We start from the raw sequence: 27,908 nt of genomic DNA on the forward strand, positions 1-27,908 counted from the left end.
TAACATATTAGTTAACTAAAAGCGCGTCCTTCAAGTCCCTTAAGAATGAAAACTTTACTTGCTCATCCTGGTAGCTATTGGCATCTGGAGCTTCATCAGATTCAAAGACTTGTCTGGGCAGTCCTTTCTGTCTTTCTTTCTGCTTATCCAGGGTGTTAGGGTTAAATCCTGTTCCCAGTTTATGGTATCTATTCAAAATAGAATCAGTTGAGAGAGAGTGAAAACTTCTCTCTCTGCGCATCGTCATGGCATAATTATTCACATATAACAATTATGTTGTCACACAAACATGCCTGGGATCTACCCTAGCAGTTCTGAGTGTGCTAACCCACCCAAACTCCTTCAATCCAAGTGAAGAGCAGATTAGCCACGTCTAAAAGTAAACCTACTTAGCTTCTTTTCCTGCCAATGATTTAAATTTTACTTTCTATTCAGAAAATGTATCAGTTAAAAACAAACAGAAACAACCAGGAAATCAAGGTTAAAGAATAAACTAAGCAGAAAATATATATTATGCTAATATAAAATTTTAATGATGTATAGATACATATAAGCACTGAATTTTTGTTTTTACTTTTTTTGAGACAGGGTCTCACTATGTAGCTCTGGCTGTCCTGGAACTCACACTTTAGACCAGATTGGCCTAAAACTCAGAGAGATCTGCTGCCTCTGCCTCTTCAGTGACAGGATTATAGGCGTGTGCCACTATTCCCAGCAAGCCCTGAATTTTTAAACTTTTGCAGTGACTCATTATTGTATAAAAGCTCTAAATCTAAACCCACAACATAAAATGAAAAACAATAAAATCTACGTACCATTATACACATGTTACCTTGTTTACAAATACCTACGGGGGGATTTAGAACTTCTAAATTACTATAATATACTTTCTTTTCGAACAATATATAAAATCCTAGTCACCAAGAACTGATCACAAGCATACCACTGCATCATGGTTTTCCTATGTCTGAGTCACACACATTTTCTATCTTTCAGAGATACCAACAACTTCTAGTCCACCTTCTTGTCTCCCATTTATTAATGAATATAACAATATTTAGTGTAACAAAAAAAAAACTATAAGCATTAGAGTCAGCTGCCCTAACTTCCAATCCTGGCCACCTCACTTTCTGGTTTGTGGGACCTCAGAGAAATTAATATTTAACTGCTTTGAGTCTGAGATACCTTATCTGTTGAAACCATAAATGCTATAAGCATTAAGAACTCAATAAAATACATAGCATATAATAATTATCCATTAATATAATTTCCCCCATCATGCCTCAACCAATGATAAGCTGAGGTTAATGATAATTCTGAGGTTAATAACTAATAATCAATCAATCAATCAATCAATCAATCAATCTCTTTCCCTCCTCCAACTCATATCCTTATTAAGATTTTTGATTATAGGTTTCCAACCCATGTGCACAGAATTTAAAGGTTTTCCAATTATCTAGCAAGGAGAATACATTTTTCGAGTAATGTAAAATATCCAGCTATTAGAACAGTTCCCAAAATTGTTTTTACAACTGTTCTAGATCAGCAAACTATGCTTTAACAGGTCCTCTCAGGCTAATAAGGAATCAGTATTATCCTCCAAAATGAGATTTAGCACATTCGTAAGCCTGCCGAAATACGACAGCAGCCACAAGGCCACGCTATGCAGTGGACACGCCAGTTTTTAATATTTTCAGTTTCTATTTTATGGGCGCGCCTGCGTGTGGATCTGCGCACCGTGTGCACGTAGTTCCCGCAGAAGAGAGTGTCAGGTCCTCTGCAACAGGACGTAGAGATGGCTGCTAGCTGTCAATGTAGCCAGGAGCCAACCCAGGTCCTCTGCAGGAACAGCCAGTGCTCTTAACCATGAGCCATCGCTCCAGGCCCCACATCACTTACTATTTAGCACAGATCATTTCATCAGTGAAAATTATGTCATAACCAAATTGATCACTACTTGTCCTTATGTCTCTTTTAGAAAAACAATGGTAAAATATTCCAGAATGAAGACCCTTCCTCATTATGCAAATTACTAATTACTAATGAAAAGTAGTTGCATTTTATTTTTAATATGACTATTTCAAAATTACTCTGCTAGAAAAATTATTAACCAAGTCATAGAAAAGAACAGATTATTTTCTATGAATAATTACCTAACCGGATAAATGTAAAGGTCCAGGACCTATAAATACTAAGACAGTTTTAAAAACAGTAACAGAGAATGTGGTTGTGGTGGCACACGCATGAAATCTCAGGGTCAGGAGAATCATAAATGTGAGGCTCACCTGTGCTACAAAGGGACACCTTCAAAAAAAATTTTTTAAAGACCTTTAAATAGCTGGATCTGAAAGTTGGTTGTTAAATTTAACTTAGCTATGCAAGTTTTACAAAACTGCAATGTTTTTGAGAAAAATTATCTAGCAATATCCATCATGATTTCCTAAGAGAATGAGACTACAGAATCATCATTACCTTCTATCAGTCTGTACTGATCCTTAATATAGGAATAGCATTCTTACAAGCTTAGTATTTTATTAAAAAAAAAACAAAACAAAACAAGCAGATGTATGGAACTCCATAAAATCATATATTTACAGGTAATATTTTTCTGCTTTGACCATTTTGTTTAGTGAATTTAAGTGTCAAAATTTTATGAAATCTAATTTAGTAACACTAAAAATTCCACTAAGTGGGTTTTTTTTTCTTTTTTTAAGATTTACTTATTTTCACTTTATGTATATGAGTACTGGCCTCCATGTATATGTGGCCTCCATGTGTGGCCTCCATGTGTGGCCTCGTGCCTGTTATTCCTAAAGAAGCCACAGAATACCCTCAAACTAGAATTCCAGATGCTGTGACCTGGTGCCAGGAACCAAACCTGTCCTCCATAATTGCAGCAAGTGTTCTTAACTGCTGAGCCATCTCTCCAATCCCTCTACTCAGCACTTTAAGATATTATAATAAACAAGCAGCTTACTTCCTGATCACAACGGCCCAATCTTCTGTGTAACTTCTTATACAATCTCTTACATGTGGATCCATTTCACTATTTATAAGAACAAAAACAAAATATATTTATAATTTAGACAGAAAAGTAAGACACAGATTTGTTAGAAACACTCTCCGAAAGGGTTCCAAGGAAGAATACAGCAATGAATTTTATAAAATTTTTGTTGAAGTTCTTTTTATAATGAGAAATACCATAAAAGTGTGATTTAAGTAAAGTAAAAAAATAGGCTTCCTATAGTTACACTAAAACTAAAACAAGGTAAATGTCTCCTTACCTTTCTTCAGGCACAGCTGAAACAAGGGTCCTGCAGTCCCTAGGACTATATACAACTTCAATATCATCTGGAGGGAATTCAACCAAATCCCTCAGAGGCCCAGAATCCACAGATAAAGGGTGAGTGATGAGGTAATCTTCCAAATCCACAGGATCAACAGCTTCAGTAAGGGGCACCTTAGCAGAGGAGTGTGTGCAAAGGAAGAGGTCAACAAAGAATCTGACAACTTTAAGCAAAGAAAAAGAAAAAGCAGAACATGGTTTAACTTAGTGTTTTGCAAGATCTCAGCAGATGTACAGATCCGCTGAGACTCACAGCACCAGCCTCAAGCTCCCTTAGGCTTTCTTCACACTCTTGACCTTCACATGGAGAAGGTAATTCCCGTAATTCTCACATTAAAACCAAAAATAATAATTAGCAATCTCGTTACAATTCAGGGCTCTCAGACTTCTCATTGCAATGATTATTACTACCATTGGAATGTGTATTGCTAAGTTTCTAAGAATTGTCTTTATTTTACTTATTGTTAGTCATTATTCTAACAAATATATATGACCAGGTTGTAATAGGTAAAACAATGATGCTCCCCAAACTCTCCACACCCTAATCCATGGCCCCTGTGCACGTTAATGTACGTGGAAATGAAGTAAGCCTCTGCATGTGTTACAAAGCTTCCGATGGAGATGCTGTCCTGTACTGTATGGGCGTGCCCTACATACACTTATCAATATCCACTTAAGGAGACACTTAAGGAGATCTGGGCTGTACACACTGAGAAAGAAGCCACGTGAGATGGAGCAGAAAGCACATTGGAGGAGGCTACCCGTACAGATGAAGCGAAGCACCTCAGGTAGAGAAATGCTAGGAGCCACCAGAACCAGGAAGCAGCGAGGACTGATTTTCCCCAAGAACTACTGCAGGAGCTATGACCCTGGCAAAGCACTACTTCACTTATATCTGTAGACTTCAGAAACTGTCTCCAGAAAGGACAGAGTGAACATCTGCTGTTTACAGTTTACAGTCACCTGTGATTGTTTAATAATAACCAGAGAATATTTAATACTCAGAGCCTACTTAAATTATGTATTATTAATGCTAAAATATTCATAGCCTTTACCCAGGCTAGAAATATATACTTTTTAAAGATTCTTAAGTTGTGTATGCACGCGCACATGATCAAGCCCATGCCCGCGCAGCTGCCCATGGATGCCAGGAGAGGGCATAAGATCCCCTGGATCTGGAGAGGCTCTGACCCACCTAACACGGGGAACCCCATGTTCTTAGGTTCTCTGCAAGAGCAGCACACCCCCCCCTACCTGCTGACCCATGTCTTCATCCCTGAAAGCATACTTTTTATTAAATCGAATTCCAGGAAAAAAAAAAAAAAACATACACCCAGGCAAAATTGTTAAGGCTATATAATAAATTTGCAGTTTATAGACCAGTAAAAATAAGAACATGTTATTTCTTAAGATGTTCAATGGGGATAGGGAGGGTAGAGAGATGGCTTAAAGGTTAAGAGCACTGGCTGGCTGCTCTCGCAGAGAACTGGATTCCCAACTCCCACATGGTAGCTCACAACCATCTTGAACTCCAATCAATCCTAGGAGATCTGATGCCCTCTTCTGGTCTCAGAGGGCACTGCACACAAGCGGTACGCAGACAATACATGCAGACAAAATACCATACATATAAAACAACAAAAAAAGAATGCTCAGCTGGGAGTGGCGCTGCATGTCTTTAATCCCAGCATGTGGGTTAAAGGCACAGCTAGGTAGATCACTGTGAGTTCAGGGCCAGTCTGCTCTACACAGCAAGCTCCAGGACAGCCAGAATTACATAATAGAGAGGTTCTGTCTCAAAAGATCAAAATAATAATAAATAAAAAAGCACAATAAGAGGAAAAACACTTGCCTATTATTAAGTATAAGAGACCTTTAATCAAGTCTTCTGTGGAATAAACAACGAGCCACAGGTAAAGCTACCTTTACTGCTGGAAAGTAAAATGATGAACATGTATGCCATAAACACCCAAAAGATAGTGGCTGTTATTTTTAGCATTAAATAGTATCTCATTTATATAACTCCTAAATCCCTCCGCTCAAATGTCTAAATGTCACAAAAAGACAAAAGCCTATAGACTAAAAAAATTATATTTCACAGAATAAACAAAGAAATAGCTGTCAAGACACAAAGTAAACTTTCAAAAAAATAAGCGAAATACAATTTTTTTTTTTTTTTTTTTTTTTTACTAATAAAGACAGTCTTGCAGGACTTTAATCCCAGTACTCAGGAAGCAGAGGCAGGCAGATCTTTGTGAATTCGAGGCCAGCCTGGTCTACAGAGTTCAGGACAGCCAAGGTTATACAGAGAAGCCTTGTTTCAGAAACAGCAAACAAGCAAACAAACAAAGACAGTCTTGCTATGCAGCTGAGGCTTTCGTAAAACTCCCTGTCTATCCCAGGCTGGCCTCATACCCAGTCCTTCAGCCTCAGCTCCCTGAGTGCTGGGGTTACGGGTGCTCACTACTGCACCCAGTAAGAAAGACTGGTAATCAGCTGAACAGAAATGGCGCCTGACGACTAGAGGGCCGATTACAGTAGATTTATCACCAAAAAAGACTTTACTGAAGCAGCTAATTTCAGTCAACAGCACACACCCGTGATCCCAGCACACGGGAGGCAGAGGCAGGCAGATCTCTGTGAGTTTGAGGCCAGCCTGGTCTACACAGTGAGTTCCAGGACAGCCAGGGCTACACAGAGAGGCTCTTGGGGGTGGGCGGGACTGCCAGAGTGCATTAGTGGGGCACGCCTTTCGGTGTGCCTGTGAGCTGGGTTTCCTGCATGAGACAGACCCTCCATGGAGGAGGGTGGCAGCATCTCACGGGCTGGAAACTTGAAAATAAGTTAAAAATGGAAAAGGAAGAAACAAGTCTACCTGGCCTAGTGAGACGTGGGCAAGCCATGTTCCTGTTACTGGGGTCCTGACTCTCTCCCACCACTGCACCTTCCCCCCCTACAGCAGGCTGCGTCCTCAGGCCACGAACCATAATGAAAATTTCACCTGTAAGTTGCTTCTTGTTGGGTATTTAGCCACAGAAACAAACAAACAAAAAAGTAATGGAAATAACAATTTGTTGGGGAATGAAAGACCTACTGACTCAGAATTGTAGACTAATCACAAACAGTGTGAAAACGGAATCAAAATATACTCTGGTGAAAAAAAGTTTTTGTTGCCAGCCTACCCTGCAAGGATACTAAAAGAAATTCCCCATACAAAGAGAAGAAGCACTACCACTCATCTGGGATACGGTTACTGTCGATACAAACTGTCAGAACTTTCAGCACACCATCAGAGGTTCCAGTATAAGCCAAATATGTTGGTATAACCTAAAATCCAGAGGCTGCAAAAGGATCACAAGTTTGAAGCTACTGGGGGTACTCACAAAAACCCTCCCTCAAAACCAAATATGAGCTGGGTGGGGCTCAGAAAGAAGGGTGATAAAATACGAGACAAAGGTTTGTTTTTGAGGTGATGAAAGTTTCCTAATGGGTAGTATGTCAGGGAATTTATAAAATCCCATGGAATTTAATTCTTTAAATTGATAAGACTGCATGGTACAACTCAGTGAAGCCAGTTTTTAAAAGTTGGAACAGAACTTTATCCACTGATAGAAAAAAGAGAAGAAATATATCTACAAGAAAATAAAAAGGACATTGAAAAGGTAGCAAATTTGACCTAACTTCCAATAAGCCAATGGCTTGAACATACTTCAAAGTTAGAGCTGCTGGGGGGGAGGGGGGAGAGTACAATAAAAGGGCAGAAAATTCTAGCAACGTAAGATCAAATCCCACATGCTGATGCTCTCCTGAATTCTGGTCTGAATGAACCAACTATAAAAAAAAGTATCGAAACCAGCAAGGAAATAACAAGTTCCAGACTACAGATGATAGCAAGAAATTGCTGTTGAAGTGGTTAAGCGTGATAATGGAAATGCAGTTAGAAAGGAAATGCCAGTATGTGCAGCATTCTGTCTGTCTCTCTCGCTGTATCTACGGACTCTCATAGTTAACAAGCACCTTTTCAAAATGACTACAAAGAGAAACTGAATGCCACAAGCATTGCATACTCTTTGAAAAAATATTGTTGCTAAGAAAATTTGGAAGTTGGAGACTGGTAGAAAAGGTGAGGCAAGAAAAAGCAGAATGCTTAAATGAGAGAAAAAAAAAAGCAAAACAAAACAAACAAACAAAAAAACCAGCCAGCAAGTATGAATCTGAGAGGGCTGAATCAGTAAGAACAAATTTGTAAAAGATGGCATCTTTTCTTAAAGGGAAAATTACAAAAGCACTTAAGTAATTGGGATAAGAAATCTTTGCAGAAGGGGGCTGGAGAGATGGCTCAGTGGTTAAGAGCACTGTCTGCTCTTCCAAAGGACCCCAGTTCAGTTCTCAGGACTCACACGACAGCTCACAACTGTCTATGCCCCCAATTCCAAGGGATCTGACGCCTTCACACTAATGTACATAAAATAGAAATTAAATGAATTATAAAAAATAATAAGTAAATAAATCTTTGCATAAATTTAAATGGAATTTAATCAATTCCACTGTGCATTTTCTCTAGCCACATACAGCTACATGGGTATGGTAGGCAGCGACTTGGATTTAAAAAGCACTGAGGTTGTGCCAAGGGATGAAATACCATGAAAGGAGGTTAAAGAAATCAAAGGTAGATGCAACAGAGTAATTAGAAAGCTCAAAAAGTAAGTTGTTTGGTGAGGAGAGAAGAGGACATCAAGGGAGAAGGACAATAAAAAATTAGTAGACTTGTGGTGTTTAGGTCCTCATAGGATAGTTAAAATCAGGGTACCAGAACAATAAGACAACAGATGGTAATCGGACTGGGAAGCACAAGACAGATTACATATGAGTTGCAATTATTTATAAAAACCAAATCTGGTGTCTAGCTATGGGATTTTGAATAACTCAGATATAATTCAAGATGAAAGATAGCATGATGAAAGGCAGAGCAGTAACACACTCAAAGGCCTACCCCATGCACATTGAGATTACCCAGAAACTCTTGTATTCTAAAGATTTTTCAACTAGCATATTGCTTATTGTTCAGAAAAGTAAATTCCTGTTTTTAAACTTTTAGTAACAGAAACATTTATAACATGTTATTACAGGTCAATGAACCTCCCCCCACCAGCATGTTTGTTCAATAACCAGTGTCTCCTTAGCTACTTGTAAAGTACTCTAATTTTAAGATGAAGGTTTGTTTTAATTCATATTCCTAACATAAATGAGTTTAAATAAAAATTCTCTCATGATAGCTTCTTTCATAAGAGACAATTTGTTTACACCTACGATGCCTGTCCAGTATTAATGATTCAATAGCTTTTTCCTTCTCTTAGAAGGGACAGACAGCTACAAATCCACAGTGACTGCCTCAATTGCTATTTGTAGAAGATTCTAGTCGTGTCATTTACTGAATCTAAGTGTACCATTCCAGGACTGATTAAATCCTGCTGATAGAGTTTCCGAGTTAACTTGGAAACCATCACTTCTCTCGAGCAGCCCCAGCACTCTCTTCTCAACTCAAACTGCAAGAGTGAGGGACAACAGTGAAGGTGGAGACTGGCAGAGAACCCACATGAGATTGACTTACACTTTCAGAACTTTCTCATGGTCTCCTCATGCATTTGTAACACTCCACAGCTTGAACATGCTACTTCCTGTGGTGTGGTGGATACATGCTACTTACTGTGGTGTGGTGGGATACGTTGCCAACTATGTTGAGGTTTTTGAGCAGCTGGGGGGAACCACTGTACTGTCCAGAGATCTGCTTTCTAACTTCAGCAGCAACAGTTCTGTAACAAAAAAAGTAATGTATCACCAACACACGTGCACACCCAACATGTATGTATGTATGTATGTATGTATGTATGTATGTATGTATGTATGTAAGTTTAAGAAAACAAAACTCATTTATAATGGAGGGAAGTACATTAAAAATGCATTTATAAAATAACAAGGTCTCAGCATATTAAAACTAAACACAGCCAGGCATGATAGCACACGCCTTTAATCCCTGCACTTGAGGAGGCAGAGGCAGGCGGATCTATGTGATTTTGAGGCCACCCTGGTCTACAAATCAAGTCCAGGACAGCCAAGGCTACACAGAGAAACCCTGTCTCAAAAAAACAAAAGAAAGAGAGAGAGAGACTAAATTCTGTTGCAGGATATTTGATCCCATTATGAACCCCAAAATTGTGAGCTGTAAAACTCTTTGTTTTTTGTTTAGTGTGGTTCACCCAGCCCTAGCACACACCTTTAATGTAAGAGCTTTCTGTACAAAGAATTTAATAAAGTTAACCTTAGGTTAAGAGGCAGAGCAAGAAAGCAGCTGGCGGGGATTAAAGAGTAGGAGGGACTCTGAGTTGAGGGGTATTTAAGAAATCGTGGAGAAGAAGGGTGATTAGCTTAAACTCTGGCTTTGGCTTTAGCTTCAGCTTCAGCTCCTCCACTCCCTCCCTGGCTTTTTGGGCTTTGAGCTAGCAAGCCTTCAGCCTTGGGTTTTTTGGCCTTATCCTCCTGGACTGTCAGCTGAGCTAGTGAGCCTTCTGGCTTTTTTCCATGCAGACCTGAGCTAAAAAGGAAGGTCAATTGGGTGCTTTCTCTGCCTCTCTGAGGTAGCAGGCTTACACCCAAGCATCCAGCTTCTGAGTCTTTACCGGTAAAACAGAATGGTAGGGATTTTTGTTTTTGTTTATAACAACATTATTCATAAAGCATCTTCTTGCTTAGAATTATAACATCTTCTCTGTTTTGCAGGCTGGCCTTGAACTCACCATACCCCTTTTTTAATACTGATGGAGGACACAAGCAGTGCAGCTAATTTTTACAGAGCTTATTTCTAATGTGACATTTTAGAAATATAATATATGAAAGAGTGTAAGCTATTATATATATATATGTTAAAATGCATATAAATTCTAAAATATTTTATACATGAAACTATGCTAAGAATTGTGAGAAAAAAAGTTCTTCTTTCTTTTTTAATATTACTACTTCCCCATTTATGCCCAACAAACTATTTTCTGTTTTTACTTAACTAATAAGCAGTGTCCTGATACCCAGGCAAGAATCGCTTCCCTAAATCTGACCCTAATTTCTCTATCTTTTACATTATTAACCAAACTCTTTTATAACCTTTCATGTTGTTTCAGAATTTCATAGACGCATACAATGTGTTTGTCAAGCCCCCCATCCCCCTCCTTCAATTCCTCCACATGCCCTCTGCCTCCTTACTTCACGTACTTTCTTTAGCACACTGGGTCATCTTGGCTCTGCCCATAGTGCATGCATCTAGCTTCTCAGCAGGGGCATCCCTGATCTTGTCAATGAACACAGATTGTTTCCTGAGAATTTTTGCCTCTCTTGGTAACCAGCTCAATTCTTAAGCCATTTTAAAGGTAAAACTCAGATGACGAGATCTTCATGCGAACTTTCTTGACTAAGCAGTTATACTACACTTCTTTAAAACTTCTAGAAAGTAAAAAAACAAAAACAAAAAAAAAACCTAAATTAAAAAAAATTCTAGAAAGTTTTTATTCCTTGTCATTTTTTCTGTTTCATGTATACTATGTTTTGTCCCTAAAATATTTATCATGGTGTGGGGGTGGGTATTCAGGGAGTAAAACCCTTGCTTCTGGGGCACGAGAATCTGCATCCGATACCCCAGCACTGAGTGCCCAGGCCTGTTAACACCCCTGTAATCTCAGCGCTTGAGCAGGGACCCATCGGTCAGCTGGTCTGCATCAGCTAGCTCTGGCTTCAGTGAGAGACCCTGTCTCAGACAAGACAGGCACAGTCTAGAAAGACACCCCATGTCAACCTCTGACGGCCACAGACATGCGCACACAGGTATGCATCCACTACCAGGAACACACACACACACACACAAGCTCTAGCACTCAAAGCCATATGAAAGGTCCGTGCACTACACACTCCATATAAACTGCTGACAGATGTAACTGCAAAGGCACCATAATGGACAGATCTTAATTTGAAAAATCAGCATTAGAGCGCAGAAATCCCAAGACTTTAAAGTATCTGTTGACCCTTACATACTAGTATTATAAATTTGTTTTTAAAAATTTGTATTTTAAAACAAAAATATTTTAGATATTCAAATAGACTCATAGCTTATTAATGACTATAATCCTCAGTTTCCACAAAACTATCAGATAAATAGTCAATAAGTTTCAAATCATGTAATAAAATAAGGTTCCCCTTTACACTAATGAGATTTTTTTCAACGTAGGTCACAAATACAACAAAGATTACTATCCACAGACTTTGTGTAATTATATCACAATGCCACTATCTAACCTCTATTCTATGATTCTCAAACTATTTCTCTATTTGATAAAACTCTCCTTCTGCCCTTTAATGCTATCAAAAAGTTAACCCTACTTCCTCTCATTATCCCATGCCGGTAAGTGGCCCCAGCTGATGACCCAGTGTCTGTGCAGGGATGAGAATAGTTTTAAAGATGTTCTCAAGCTCATAGATGGATTGAGAACCTCAATTTCCAATTGAGTTTTAAGAAAAATCTCATTTTCCAAAAATTACCTGTTTAATGTACTATTTTCCCTACTTTATCTCTTTAGTCTTGTCCCTTCTTCCACAACAAACATTCTATAGCCACTTCTTAGAGATGCCTATGTGCTAACTATGCAATTCTCAGTGTACGGTTCTGAGATAAAACAGTTATTCTCTCAGGATACTGATACTGAACTGCTATTTTTTCCCTTATATTAATGCTTTGGAAGACTAAATCATGACTCATAATTGGCAAAGCTTGGATGCAACTAAGCTGTATCTCAGTGGGTGAATAAACCAAGTATGTCACATCCATATAAAAAAGAAGATGGGCTATCAACCATGAAAGAATAGTCTCAAGTGAGAGAAAACAGTCTACAAATGGTATATATTATGTAATTTCTGTTTTAGGACATACTGAAATAGGCAAAACCATGTCTAGAGTAGAAACAAAGAAACAACAACTCTAGGGGCTGGAAGGGGAAGGCGGAGGGGGAATGAGTAAGCAGGACACAGGACGTTTAGAGACTGTTGTAGTTGTCTTTACATTGCTGTGCTCACATGACAAAAGGAAGAGAGGAGAAAAGCTGTGAAGCAGAGGCCACAGAAGGGTGCTGTTGCTGGCTTGCTCAGCCTGTTTTCTTACATGGTCCTTGGGTGGCACATCCCTGCCACCCCAATCATTGACAAAGAAAATGCCCCCACAGGCCTTGCCTATGGGCAATCTGATGGAGGTGTTTCTCGATTAAGGCTGCTTCTTTTTCCCAGATGGCTCTAGCTTGTGTCAAGTTGACAAAACAAACAAGGAAAAACAAAAAACAAACAAACAAAAAAACTAACCAGCATAGAGAGGAAATCTATTCTGTGTGACACTGTAATAGTGGGTATATGTCACTTCATACCAGTCAAACCCCCTGTAATCCGTGGACCTTGGTGATCTTAGTCAACAGGTAACCAACACTGGCTCATTCAATGGCTATTTAGACATTACTAGTAAGGGAAACACTGAGAGGGTAGGAGTAATAAGGCACAAGTCACCAGGTTTCCAGACTTTTAGAGTGAAAACCTGGGCCTCTGCAGTCCCAACAAGCTAAACTTACGCAGAGAAAGGAGATCTACTGAGTGCGGCCACGTTGAGAAAGTGAGAAAGGAAAAAAAGAAAAAGTAAAAGAAACCTCAGTTACCTAGAAGGGTATAAGGGAGGAAGAGAAGAGCATCCAAAGCGGCTAGACGTTCAAGCTGAACCCTGGAGAGGACGCAGTTGAGAGAGGACAGACTGAGGACAAAGGGCGATTCTGTGGTCTCCGTTTAACAGTACCCTTTTTCTTCTTACACTGGGGGGAAGGGGGGGAGGGTACATGCCTGCTGACTGTGGAGTTCAGAGGACAACCTTTGAGAATCCTTGTCCCTCCTTCTACCACATAGGGTGGGGGAGTGACCTCAGTTCATCAATCCTCCATCAGGCCTTTTAATGGAATTCATGTAATAAAAAAAAAATCGTTGTTGCTGTTTTTGTATTTTGAGACAGGTTTCTCTGTGTAGCCCTGGCTGTCCTGGACTCACTTTGTATACCAGGCTGGCCTTGAACTCACAGAGATCTGCCTGCCTCTGCCTCCCTGAGGGCTGGGTTCAAAGGTATGCGCCAACACACCTGGTGCAAGTATTTCTTAAACATGCTTCAAGTCCTTACATTTATATATCCGTTGTACATCTAATCAATTTAGCGGGTTTTAGGTTTTGGTTTTGGGTTTTAGGTTCTTGCTGCTGTTGCTGTTGTTACTATGCAGTCCTGCTGGCTAGCCTGGAACTTGCTTCCTTAAACAGATTGGCTCAAAGTCACAGAGATTCACCTGCCTCCACCCCCAAGTGCTGGGATTAAAAGACACCATGTTCATTCTTTGATGTGGTAAAGAGAATTCAGTTCTGACTCAAGAAATCAGAAACATTACCCATTATTTGACAATTTCAACGTTAAAGAGAAAAACAAATGAGACAGCTACTTCAAAAAGGGATTGCTTTTTTTTAAATTTAATAACAGGAGTGGGGTCTACTCAACCTAACTCTATTTTGTCCCCAACTCAATTGTACCTGTAATTTTTTTTTTCTTCTGAATTCTCCAGGGTAGTTCCCTCCTACAATTACCTTGGATTCCAGGAGCAGCTGATCTGATTAATAAATATCTTTACAAGAAGAAAAAATGACCCCCAAGCAACAGAGTCTCACAGACAGATGTCCACATGATGACAGTGTCTGGCTAAGCAGGAACAACTGCCCTACTGCCATAATGAAACCAATTATCCTGATGACAGAACCCACCAAGGCTGAGCCCAAGGGGAACATCTCACAATGGGAACTGACTTGTTCCCTCCAGTGATAAAGATTTCTCTGGAGCTTTACAGAGCATCTCCTCACTCCCATCCCCTCCCCTACTCACCTTGGTTTGTTTTGGGGAACAGGGTTTCAACATGCATCCTAGGGTAGCCTCCAATCTCAACAACACTCCTGCCTCAGCTTCCTGAGTGCTGGGACTGAAAACAGGCACCACTAGCTCAGAACCACTCAAGATAATGATCAACCACAGTACCACCTGAGACGCTGCTCAGCCAAATCACCAGGCGTGCGAACCACAACCTGGCCTTTTTACACTCTTCTATAAAAACCTCAAAGCTCCTGTTAGTCCCTGAAAGACAGATCTCAAGCCACTAGACCTTTTCTGTTCTTCCCTGTCCCCACACCAATTAAAATGCCTCTCGTGCCTTTCACCACTGTTTTTCTCTGGCATTTCAGGACAAGCAGCCAAGCCTGCTATGCCAAGAGTCCAAGAAGTAGGCCTCAGCAAATATTACTTACTTCCACATGCTGTCATGGCCCTAAAGGGAAAATCAGTAATAATTAAAATAAGATGTAATAACGCAAAAAATAAATCATTTGAAAATAAGCTGTAACAGCAAATGTCTGCTGCCCAGACAAGAGGCCTATTTCAACCTCCTGAATAAACCTCCCCCAGCAATCTCTTAACCAACCTATAATCCAATGTATTCAACAAAGATGACAAATAATTAACTTCAATTCCTTTACCTTCAGTTACTCTTTCCAGACGCTTTCTTATTTCTAGTGACAAGTTTATAGTATAAAGCAAATCACACAAGGCTTTTCATTTTCACTTTAGTAAGCTATTAATACAAACTGCAAAGTGGAAATAACAGAGTAGGTCGAGTGTCTAGAAGTTACTTATGATCCTCAATTATATAGATGAAAATCCCTACTTTCCTCCAAAAAAAATACAAAATTTGATCTACTTATCTTCTTTTCAGATCTCCAATTCCACAACCTCCCTCACTGTTAACACAAACCAGTTTAACGCAAGCAATCACTGCGTTGGGCCACAATAGGAAGGCCCAACAGGAATGACCAGCAGAAGACACACATCAAGCTATGAGAAATAAAATATGTTCTTTTACTGAACATATTTGGTTTTCTGTTTTGAATTTCGATATCTTGAAGTATTGTTGCAATATATAAATTTAAAGAAGGAATCAAAATGAGGCAGAAAGAAAATGTACGGAGTATGAATGGAAGTTAACATGAGAATTATTTTCACGGAAGAAAACTGAAGAGAATTTTTTAATGAAACAAAATTTTGAATTAGAGAATGTAATTCTGCCCTAGAATAAAATGATAAAACGGGACTGGCTGAAGGTTCAACACAACAAGAAAAGAGATGAGGCACAGTAACGAGACTGCCTGGACATCTGCTTCATCTCAAGTGTTCTCACAGCCAGGAAGAACCCAAAGAGCTCCCTTTTCTTGTCTGCTGGATATTGTCTTCAAGGCTGTTACCAGCCAAGATGTGACTGAGTTGGAGGGAAAATGAGCAAGCAAGTTGCTTTAAGAAGCTGTCACCCTCCAGTCCACTTCAGGTAACCCAAAGGAAGAAGCCATATTCAGAGAACTCCTGATGACCCAGTGTGAGACCCAGTGGCCAGCAGTATGGCTGCACGGGAAATCAGTGTGCACCCTGAGTGAAGAGGGGAACAATGAAAGAGGACCTGTCCAAACTATGCTCAGAGGCTGAGGGTAGTGACCAAACCTGACTCCTTTCATTTCCTCTTTCAGATGAGCATCATCAGGAGGACCCAGGCCTCCTATTTGATTCTCTTAAGTACAATACAGATTTCCAAAGCAAGCAAGAAAAGGTCTGGTTACCAGAAAAGATGCTGGCATTTTATTAATGTGGTAGTTTGGATGAGAAAGACCCCCATAGGCATCTATGTCTAATGCTTGGTCCCCAGTTAGTAGAACTATTTGGGAAGGATTAGGAGGTATGTCCTTGTTGGAAGAGGTGTGCCACTGAGGGAGGACTCTGAGGTTTCAAAAGCCCATGCTATTCCCAGTCTTGCACTGTCTCACTGCCTCCACCTCATATATCAGGACATAAGCTCTCAGCTCCTGCTGTGGCACCATGCCTGCCTGCCTGCCACACCCCTGGCCATGACGATCATGGGCTAACCCTCTGACACTGTAAGCGAGCTCCCAGGTAAACGCTTCCTTTCATAAGCTGTCTTGCCATGGTGTCTCTTCACAGCAGTAGAAAGTAATTAAGACCGGTGATTAAAGAAGTCACTGAATCTACCCACAGTTTAACTCATTCCTGGAATGGGAACTCTTTACAGCTAGCTTCCTGGGGTAACAAAACTCCCAAATTTAAAGGACATCACAGACAAACTAATGGACCCATGTGTCTACCCACAAGAAGATGATAAATGTTTAAGGAAGCTACCAGTAGCCCGTTAGTGAAATGGAAACACAAACCAAAGGCATGCTACTAAAAATCACTGACATGTGCTTACAGCCATGCTACCAGCCCCAGGAAGACTTAATGCTTATCTCTTCATTTTTGTCAATATTTTTGCTGGCTAGATGTAAGCCTTCCTTTGCAAAATAGAAAAGGCGTAAGTTTTAAGAGGACGTTTAGAAGAAATTACTCCCAGGTTTACATTACCCAGATCTGTCTAAGATAACAATGGTTTTAGTCTCTTGTTTCAAAAACAGTGTATGGTGGAACAGAGATATGGCTCAGTAGGTAAACGTGTTTGCCTCTGAGTACAACCCCTGGACTCCACATAAAGGTGGAGGGAGAGAAACTACTCCACAAAGTTACCCGTCATCTGACTTCCACACACCCACGTGTGTGCCCACTCACACTCATCACACACACACTATTTATGTGAGGAATAAAATGGAGGTTACACACGGCACGGAGATCCTGTCGTCTGATAAAACTGAAAAGGGCCAATTTTAAATTTAACAGTCACATGGTCAATTGTGGAAAGGCTCAGAGAAATCAGTCGTGACTTCTCCCTGTTGCAGTGCCCCACACATCACAGCTCCCCAGACAGAAGAAGCTCAAGGTTCTTCCTAATTAAAATGCTATATAGAAGGTCTTTCCATAGAAACTAGCTCTGAAGGTACACTGTGGTGGGGAGAATATCAGGTAATAAAATATAATCAATAGAGGGAAGATGATGTCAACTTTTACTGGGTATGTAAACCTATAACCTCCCATCTCCTAGAGGGATTAGAACTTTTATCCTATAAACCACAGACTAGGTATACTTAAAAACTGAGAAGTTAGGGTACCCAACCAATTAGGACAGGATGTTATATAATCTTACTACTATTCATTCTTCCCTTAAAGTACGTGTCTGGATTCATCATATCAGAATCATGATGACACAAGACCCAAAAGGACTAGGTGAGTTACTAAGGCTCAGGCATGCTGAAGCTAAAGGGGCGAAGACCTACCTTCTAATTGTTCACATCATTCATAAAGATTTTTTGCCCCCTGAATACTTACAATCTTTTGTGTGTTAACCAAAAACTCAAAATAATTTAATGCGAATGTATTGTAAGATACAACCATAAGGACCCTTTGTGTCTTATTCTTCTTTGTTTAGCTACGTTTTAGTCTAGATTCCCCAAGACATTAAGCCCCTCCATTTTCTGGGCTACGTAAGGTGGAAATGTTAATAATACTGACTTCACTCATAGTTTATGTCATAGTTAAATAATACTTTAAAATGTAGTAAAACTCAAGCTAAGGCACTAGACTGTTCCTGGCAACCCATGACCTATTGTGAATTCGCACCAGCAGGATGTCACACCAATAGTAGGAAGATACAGAACCCTGGCTGACAGTAAGCAGTTTAGGAGTAAGGAACGAAATGCATCCAGAAAATAGCCACTAAGCAAGGCTGTCACCTTTGGGGAGAACTCCTAAATTATGCACTCTCAAAGTATTCTTTTCCTATTTCTTAAGCTATAATTTTATCAGAAAGCTTAGCAAGCCCAAAAATGTATCCTGTCCTCCACTTTAACAGTTCAACATGCATTCCACTGACATTAGGCTGAACATGTCCACAGTGTATCCACCATAGAATTAGTTAGGCTTTGTGTCACTGACACAGAATGTCCAATGTGTGTTTGTGTGTGTCTATGTGTGCACTCCTGCACGTGGGTACAAGACATCTGAGCGGAAGTGCACTCAGAAGAGCGCATCTGAAGAGGCCACAGGGAAACTTCAGGTGTCATCCACCGCGTTTTTTTGAAACAGGGTCTCTCAATGGCCTAGGACATGTCCGCCGGGCTGTCTCCACCTCCCAGCACTACAATTCAAAGTACACAGCACTTCACCCGCATTTTACATGTTGGTGCTGGGGACCTAGCCCCGTTTCTCATGCTTGTGTGTCAGAACTTAACCAAGTGGGCTATGTCCACAGTGCCCAGAAATTTTTACTTGGGCTTATAGTTTCAAAGCGTTCAGTACTTCATCATTTGGTCCCATGTGTTTGGCGAAACATCATGGTGGCAGAGGTGTATCGCAGAGAAGCTTCTTCATGGTGGACAGGAAACAAAGAGGAGAGACGTATGTGATGAGACCAGAGGAATGCATAGGCCTGCAGGGACACACCCAGTGTTTTACTTCCTCCAATTAGTCTCCACTTCCTATCCCCACCTCCCAATTATACCATCATGTTATGGATCCATCAAGTAAATTGCTCTCATTATGTGAAAACCTCGTGATCTAATAGAGAGGCCCTCTGAGACTCACCCAGGAGTGCTTCACTAACTGCCTAGGCCTGTTAATCCAAGCTGACAGTCAAGGCAAACTACCAAAGCCATCTTTCTTTGAACTACGATCTCAAACTGAGCATGCTCAGGAATGTGCTTAACCCTAAAAGTCTGACTTACCTGAGTATGCATATGTCCCAAGCAGGGAAGAATCCCCATACTGCCTTTAAGAAAGGCAAAGTTTTAGAAATAACTTCCATGTTCTCCTTGCCTGCTACAGATGTGTAAATCTTTCTCCACTTTTCTTGGCTATGCTTGTTTTGGCATCACACTCACCAATATATGGAGTTACTACATTCAGTTATACCACTGATACTGAGCATCCCTAAACCTTCACGGCAACACAGCCCGAAAGGTCAAATAATGAGTAAATTCGTCAGTGCTGACAACCTAGCAGCAGAGATGAAAAACCTTGTCTTAACCACAATGAGCTTGAGGCAAGCCATAAGGAAGCCCGATGACTATCAACATTTTCTTTGACAGAAGCATAAAAAAAAAATAAAAAATAAAAAATAAATCTTGAAGTTTCTCTGGCATAGCAGCATTGCAACAAACAAGCATGCAAACACGGCGGGAAGAGAGGCACAGTGAGGTCTCAAGAATCCGACTTCTCAAGCATGGCGCTCTCACTCTTCAGTAGCAGCTTCAAGGCCTCTCTGAACCATTGTTAGGGTTTGAATCTGAAATGGCCGCACAGGCTCCTGTTTTTAACAAACAAACCCCAGCTGTGACACTATTTTGAAGCTTTAAGAGGGAGGGTCTTGAAGAAAGGTGCTATAGGCAGGACTTTGGAGGTTATACCAAGCCCCGTTCCAGCCACTGGCACATTTCTACCACCTTAGACTATATCCCTCCACCACGCCTTTCCTGCTCCGACAGACCACAAACCTCTGTGTGGCTGAATGAAAAGAAACCTTTCCACAATTGTTTTTGACATAGCAACACTAAATAACTACCGCAACCAGCAAGGTCAAGAAAATGTCACCTAAGCTCTGTCTATGCCATTCCTCTCCTATTTTGTATAAATATATTTCAAAACAAGTCATTAAAGAAAAATGCATATTCCCTAATTATGCTGACATTTTTCTATTAAGAATTACTTCATTGGGGCTAAAGTAGTTATGGCTCAGTGGTTGAGAGCACTAGCTGCTCTTGCTGAGGACCAGGTGTGATTCCCAGCACCTACATGGTGACTCACAACCCTGTGAAGTAACTCTAGTTCCAGACGATAAAACACCTTCTTCAGTCCTCTAGAGGTACCAGGCACGCACATGGCACACAAACATACATGCATATATAAGAATAATAAAGCATTCAAATATATGAAATAATTGTTTAATTTTTTAAAAGAACTATCTTTTTGTGATAAGCGACTAACACCCCAGTGACTACAACTACACTTAGCTCCTCCCGACAGGAAGAAAAGCCAATTGAAAGGCAGGACTTCATCTTACTGAAGCTAACCCTCCCAGAAGAGTACCTCATACACACAGAGTGCTGAGAAAATGCTCTCGGGCTGCAGGGGAAGTAGAACAAAGAACAGAATTTATAATTCCTTCCCTCAAGATCAGGCAAGCAACAATGCTAGAATGGAGCAGCTGCTGGGGCTCCTTGGGAATGGAAGTCAACGCCCAACCTTACAGCCTCAATGTCCAAAACGGTGTGGGACAAAGAGAGACACTTAAGTGTAGAGAGGGAACAAGCAGGTAGAAGTGAATTTGGTCACTGTCTACACTATGAGATTCCACAGCCTTCAGAGTAAACCAACCTGTAAGTGTACCGATTTTATTTATCCGAAAAGGAACATGCTTCAGCTATCACTATAAGAGAGTATTTTCCAGGGGTGATCTCAGTCTTCAGAAGGGTCTAAACATTTCTTTAGAAGCCTGGTTGACCTAATTTTAATTCATTTTTATACCAGAGGTTTTTTTTTTTAAGCTATCATTTAACATAATATTCTAATTTAATGTAAAAATGTTAAACAGTTTCAAATATGTAATCCATTTACGTATCACAAAGTAATTTCCATCGTTAGTATATCAACAAAAGACCGTTCTCAGGGAGTTGATGTAGAAACAAAGGCAGTAAGACTTTACAATGAAGAGAAAAATAAAGCAACAACGAAACACTGGCATAAGAAATAAATCTTTAAAACAAATTATATAAAAGAAGTTATATACATTCTTTAAAATTCACACAAAAAAGGTTAAAAAGAAATTTATCTCTGTCATTACTACTTCCAACTCCACAGTTAAAATTCCTCAAATGTAAACTTTTAACCACTTAATACCTTCATGGATATACTTTATACAAAAGAAAGAGAAAGAGTAAATATTTTTTAAGTGTGCATACATTAAACCACACTATCTTTTCTTTCCCAACCAGCACATAAAATTAATAATAGTAGAAACATCTTTCAAGCACTTACAGTGTGCCAAGTACTATATAAAGTTACATTTAATATTCAGGAACACCCCATGAAGCAAGCACTCTATAAGGATACTGAAGTTTCAAGGTCACTATGGTTACACAGTTAACCAGGAATGATGCCAAGATGTGAACAGAGAGATGCCACAATTAACCACTGTTAATCTGCTATCCAGTCCACTCTGTGGATCAACTGAAATATATTTAACAAGCCTCTGTTAGTGAGCATTAGGCTATTTCTAGTTTTCTCAAACATTATCACTAGAATGTAAATTCTGCAAAGCAAAGATTTTTTCTAAATGGTGAATTATGGGTGACTGTTATCCTTCCTATGGGCCTCCCATATTTCCAAATTTTCTATAACAAATATCTTATAATGAGAAAAATAGGTTTAGAAACTATAAAATATAAAATAACAGGCATTAAAAATGATAGGGTAGGGTTTAAGTTCAGCTATATAACAGGCCTCATTATAAACACCTGTCATTCTAGCACTTTAAAAGTCGAGGCAGGAGACTGCCCTAAGTTCCAGGCCACCTGAACTACAGTGTAAAACACTGCATCCAAAAGAAAAAAGTCACATACATGTGTAAATATTAATTAGATCTACATATAGATATAGGTATATGATGTGTATATAATATATATTATAGATAAAGTCAGATACCATATACTCATATAGAATCAAGTTTCCAAAAGCAAACAATTTTGGTTATAGTTCATGTTAATTACTTCTCTATTTGCCCAAACTTAGCTTACCAGGTCAGATAAACACAGTGAAAATGCCTAATGTACAAACTAACAGGTTAACACAAACACTAAAACGTTGGCTGCCATGGTTACAATCTGTCTCCTGCCTGAACAGAACTCTAAGTTGAGGCACTGTCTTTGGCAAAGAGATCTGAATTTCACCCTATGTTTCAAGAATGGAGTCTTAAGAATCACCTTGTTCATGTGCATATTATAGTCTTTCTACAAGTTATATACATTAGTTGATGAATTGGGGTCTATTCAAACTTCTTTGGTTTTGGTTTTGGTTTTCCTATTGTTAAGACAAGGTCTCCCTCTGTACCCAAGGCTGGCCTATGATCCATTCTCATAACGTTTAGTAGAGGACTAGACAGGACTTGGAGGTTCACAACAACAACAAATGATTCATGTTTTGGGAGACAGAAGTCCTAATTTCCTAATTTGACCATTACCCAATTTAATCATTCTATACCGCATTTTAAAAGTTAGTTGAGGGCTGGCGAGGTGGCCCAGTAGGTAAAAGCACTTACTCTGTCAGTTTAACCACATGAGCTCAGTTCTGGGAACCCAGGTGAAGGTGGAGGAGAGCCCTGCCTACATGTGCACCATAGCATGCCTCTCCCCCAAAATACACACAGTTAAAGCACACACAGTTAACAATGTTGGTTGATCGTAAACTAAGAGGGATTTCTGATTTTTGTTGCGTGTGTTTTTACGCCAGGGTCTTATTCGAGCGGTGTAGCAGAGGATGAACTTGAACTGCTCATCATCTGCCTCTTAGGCATATGGCACCCTCAGTCCTGTCACTGACTTCTTTATGCTTAGGCCAGATTTTCACTGTTCTGATTTCTGAGTGTTGAAGGCTATCAGTATGAGTCCTCCAATTTAACTTCTAATTCAAGTCGTTTTAGCTGTTCTAGATAATTTTGCACATTTTAGGTCAGCACCAACAGAAAGTTTGATTAAGGCCTTCAGTGACCCAGTTGAAATTTTGATAGGGATTGTCTTGACTCTAGAAGAGTTTGGGGACAAATCTGTAGACAAGATTGAGCTCTTCAGCTCATGGGAATGGGAAGTCTTTGTTCATTTAGATCTTATGTAGCATTTTCTTTTAAAAAATTCTTAGGCAGGCGCAGTGGTGCATGTCTGTAATCACAGCACTCTGGGAGGCTGAGGCAGGTGGATCTCTGTGAAGTCAAGGCCAGCCTGGCCTACAAAGTGAGTCCAGCCAAGGCTACACAGAGAAACCCTGTTTTGAATAAAACCAACCCCAAACAAATTCTTTGACAGTTTCATTCATACCCATGAAGCAAAACAAATAAATCTAAAAATATTTTTACAGAATTGAAACCAAGTGTTCAAAGAAAAGCAGTACACAAATGTTCACAGAGGCACATTCCTAATGGTCAAAAGACAGATATCACTTAAATGTCCATTAACTGATGAACAACAACAACAACAACAAAAAAAATGTCCTACATAAAATGGGGTATTAGTCAGCCATAAATAGTAAAAATAGGAATAAGTCCTGTCGTATGGAAGAAACATGGAAACATTAGGCTAGCTTTTAAAAGCCACACACAGAAAGACCTCATGCTACATAACTCCATTATGTGACACGTTCAGAAAAGGGAAACACAGACATATAAAAGGTAGTTCAGCAGCTACCTAGGGTTTTGAGTAGCAATGGAGACTGACTAAAAACTGACACAAAGCATTTTTCAGGGTAATGGTAATACTCTTCAAGTGGGTTGGGTAATGGTTTCATAATCATAAATTTACTAAAAAAAAAAAAAATCACTCACTTGTATACTTTAAATAGGTACATTTTATGGCATATAAAATAGACCTCAGTAGGATGAGTGAGATGTCTCAGAGATAAAATGGCTTGCCCCGAGGGCCTGTTATCCCAGGTTCCGCCTCGGAGCACGCAGTGGAAGGAGAGCCCCAGCTCAGAACGCTGTCCTCGGACCTCCACGTGTGCAATGTGGCACGTGTATTCTAAGAGAGTTAAAGTAGATACATTAACACAGCTAGGTCTTTCGTGGCTGGGGCTGCTCAAAGAAGGGAAGGGAAGGGTATCACCAAGGACAGGATGATGGGAAAGCAGGAAAGAAGACAGTCAGTGCAGAGTGACAGGGACAACGTGGGACCCTGAAACACATCCTCCTATCCCTCTATCTTTAGCAGGAACTACGACAATCACCAAAGAGCTAACAGGAATGAGAGGGTTAGCTCAGTTTGCTGGTGACATGAGAAATTCTAAAAGTAAAACCAGGCAAGCATTCTTGTGAAGGCTATGAAAGGTCACTGTGGTGGTTTGGATGAGAAAGGCCCCCATAGGCATCTATGTCTAATGCTTGGTCCCCAGTTAGTAGAACTATTTGGGAAGGATTAGGAGGTATGTCCTGTTGGAGGAGGTGTGCCACTGAGGAAGAGCTCTGAGGTTTCAAAAGCCCATGCTATTCCCAGTCTTGCACTGTCTCACTGCCTCCACCTCATATATCAGGATATAAGCTCTCAGCTCCTGCTGTGGCACCATGCCTGCCTGCCTGCCACACTCCTGGCCACGACGATCATGGGCTAACCCTCTGACACTGTAAGCGAGCTCCCAGGTAAACGCTTCCTTTCATAAGCTGCCTTGCCATGGTGTCTCTTCACATCAGCAGAACAGTAACTAAGATAGGCATTAGGATCTAAGCTAAGCTTTTAAAAATTAAGTGACAGGGAATCCACAGCCAGCTAACGTCCAATGATGTTACAATGATTCTCTTTGAATTTCACCAGTTCTTGTACAAGTGACTTTTATTCTCCTGGTTCAGCTGTTGTCTGCTTACTGCCTCCCTCTACTAACCTATTCCTAGAAGCTTCTAGCCTCCATACAATCTAACCTAGGCCTAGAATGTTTTCAGCCTCTAAGTCTTACTGCTTAATAAGCTCACTCTTTCTGGTTCTTTTGAACTCTGGGCTGGCTACTGCAACTCAACTGTTCTGGCTCAAACTCCTCTCCCAGCTGACTTACTCAATCTGGCTTTTCCTTTGGCCCCTGAACTGCTCTGCTTGGCCTCCAACTAACTCAAGCTATCTGCTCTAATCTCTTGGCTCCTTCTCATTTGCTGGCTCATTAGATCTTTACCTGAGTTGTCTCTCTGCAACCCATCTCTCTAATACTGTCCCAGTAAAACAGCCTCCTCCTCCCTCTCTTCCTCTCCCCCCAACTCATTCTCTGTGTTGCTCCTTAAGTAGCTTCCCTTTCCTCTCCTCATGAGTTGGGCGTATCCTATTCTGTCAAATCTTTCTCATTTGTCACCTTTTCTGCCACTCAATTAGGTATCACTTTCAAATATGGGTGCTTCTTCCTACAAACTAACTTTACTTTCAGTGTTTGGGATTATAGGCATGTACCACCACACCTGGACCTAAGCTTTTCTTTACATTAAACTTTCTCTACACCAAGCTGGCCTTGAACTCAGATCTGCTTGCCTCTGTCTCCTGCATTAAAGATGTGTTTGTATTTCAACTGGATCACACAGACCTAGAAGGTCTTTGGATGTGATCTCTTGCCTGAGCAGCCATGTTCTGAATTAAACTTCTTCTACAGCTTGTACTTCAATTGAAGGAAGACTATGAAACCGTTAAAATCATTAATTTGACATTGGAAGAAGGGGAAAAACAGAAAACAGGACAGGAGCCTACCCCAGAGGGACTCTGAAAGACTCCACCCAGCACTGAATCAAAGCAGATGCTGAGTCTCATAACCAAGCTTTGGGCAGAGTGCAGGGAATTTTATGAAAGGGGGAGATAGTAAGACCTGGAGAGGACAGAAGCTCCACAAGGAGAGCAACAGAACCAAAAACTCTGGGCACAGGGGTCTTTTCTAAGACTGATACTCCAACCAAGGACCATGCATGGAGATAACCTAGAACCCCTGCACCGATATAGCACATGGCAGCTCAGTATCCAAGTGGATTCCCTAGTAAGGGGAACAGAGACTGTCTCTGACATGAACTCAGTGACTGGCTCTTTGATCACCTTCCCCTGAAAGGGGAGCAGCCTTGCCAGGGCAGAGAGGACAATGCAGCCAGTCCTAATGAAACATGATAAGCTAGGATCAGATAGAAGGAGAGGAGGACCTCCCCTATCAGTAGACTTGGAGAGGGGCATGGGAGGAGATGAGGGAGGGAGGGGGGCATGGGAGGAGATGGGGAGGGGGCTACAGCTGGGATACAAAACAAATAAACTGTAATCAATATTAAAAAATAAAAATTTAACTAAAAAAAAAAGAAAGAAAAAACTCATTAATTTGAAGGCCAGGAAAATGGCTCAATGGTTAAAGAACTTGTCACCCAACCATGAGGACTGGGGTTCAGATCCCGAGCATCCACATAAATTCCAGGTAGGCATGCGAGAAACCGTGCCTCAATAAATAAGGTAGAGGGTAATCAAGGAAGAAACCCAACATCAATCTTGGAGGTACACAAACACACACACAGAGAAGTAAATAAATGGTTAATTTTATTTTGTATGTGTACATTATCTGTATATGTGAAAGTATTTGTACATGTCGTCTTCCTGTGGTATCATTCCTCAGGTACCACCCTTGCTTTAGAGATGGGGTCTCTCACAGACCTGTAGCTCCCTGACTAAGCTATAATGGCTAGCCAGAGAGCCCAGAGAGTTTGGTTCTGGTCTTAACCTCCGGTTCTCGTGAGGATGACAAGCACAGCACGTGAGTCATCTCCCCTGGCCCCCAAATTCACTCTGAAGAGCATCTGTCATCTTGGGATGACTTTCCTTCCTTTCATTAGAAACCCTTTCTGGTGGGCAATGAGTTTACTCCTGAGATCCACCACGTGGGGCTGACATCATTACATCTCCCTCCAAGCTAGAGAAGGGCAAGGAAGCCAGGACTGACCAGGCTCTTCTGCATCCTGAACACAGCAACCAGTTCAAGGAAGCACATACACCTGAGGCAGACAGAAAACTGAGCTCCTGCTAGGAGCCGAACCTAGAGCTGTCAAATCGCTTGGCGACTGTTTTGGTTTTCATGTAAAATCTGAGGTACAAATGTAGCAGACCTACTGGCAACATCTGCATCCCTTAACCCAATCATCAACTTGCAAGAGTGAGCACTTTTTTCATTCGTAAATTAATCTGATTTGAGCTTTTGTGATTGCATTTTAAAAATTCCCTTGGTTTTTAAAAAAGAAAATAAAAAAAGCCAATGAAAAAGTAACTGCCAGAGAGGCTGCCAAAAAGCTCAAATGACTCAACAAAGCAGAGCAGGACTTAATCCTGGAGACTGGGCTGCCTAGAACAGGAGAAAACAGGAAGGTAAGTGCCCTTTCTACAAAACCCTCTCCTGATCTGGGGAACTCTTTTTCTGTCCACAGCTACTCTCTGTGGGCAGCAAGGACACCCGCCAACTGCTCTCTCCAGTTTTTGTGAAGCAGCAGCCAGGAAGACATGCCTCCACCTTACATGACTTCTCATCTTTCTTAGCCTCAACCCACTTTCTCTTGTTCCAAAAGCTGGGACTATACTTCCCGAACAAGGCCTGGATTCTCTGTTTCTAAGGGATGATGTCTGAAAGAATTTGTGAAAGGGAGAAAGACAGAAAAAGAAAGAAAGAAAGAGAGAGAGAGAGAGAGAGAGAGAGAAAGAAAGAAAGAAAGAAAGAAAGAAAGAAAGAAAGAAAGAAAGA

General features: G+C 40.5%; 1 protein-coding gene across 6 annotated transcripts in view; it reads right to left on the bottom strand.

Moving 5' to 3' along the window:
- Window positions 1-27,908, bottom strand: part of Dock7 (dedicator of cytokinesis 7) — a 191,754-nt gene that overhangs the window by 156,355 nt on the left and 7,491 nt on the right. For all 6 annotated transcript variants that reach the window (XM_055628697.1, XM_055628699.1, XM_055628700.1 and 3 more), the window contains exons 2-5: window positions 9,054-9,159; window positions 3,285-3,460; window positions 2,978-3,046; window positions 59-188 (exon numbers count right to left, since the gene is read on the bottom strand). In XM_055628697.1, coding sequence (XP_055484672.1) covers window positions 59-188; window positions 2,978-3,046; window positions 3,285-3,460; window positions 9,054-9,159 — 481 coding nt within the window. The remainder of the gene's footprint in view (window positions 1-58; window positions 189-2,977; window positions 3,047-3,284; window positions 3,461-9,053; window positions 9,160-27,908) is intronic.

The sequence above is a fragment of the Psammomys obesus genome, unplaced genomic scaffold, assembly GCF_907164565.1.
Source record: "Psammomys obesus unplaced genomic scaffold, mPsaObe1.curated_primary_1811, whole genome shotgun sequence".
NCBI lineage: Eukaryota > Metazoa > Chordata > Mammalia > Rodentia > Muridae > Psammomys > Psammomys obesus.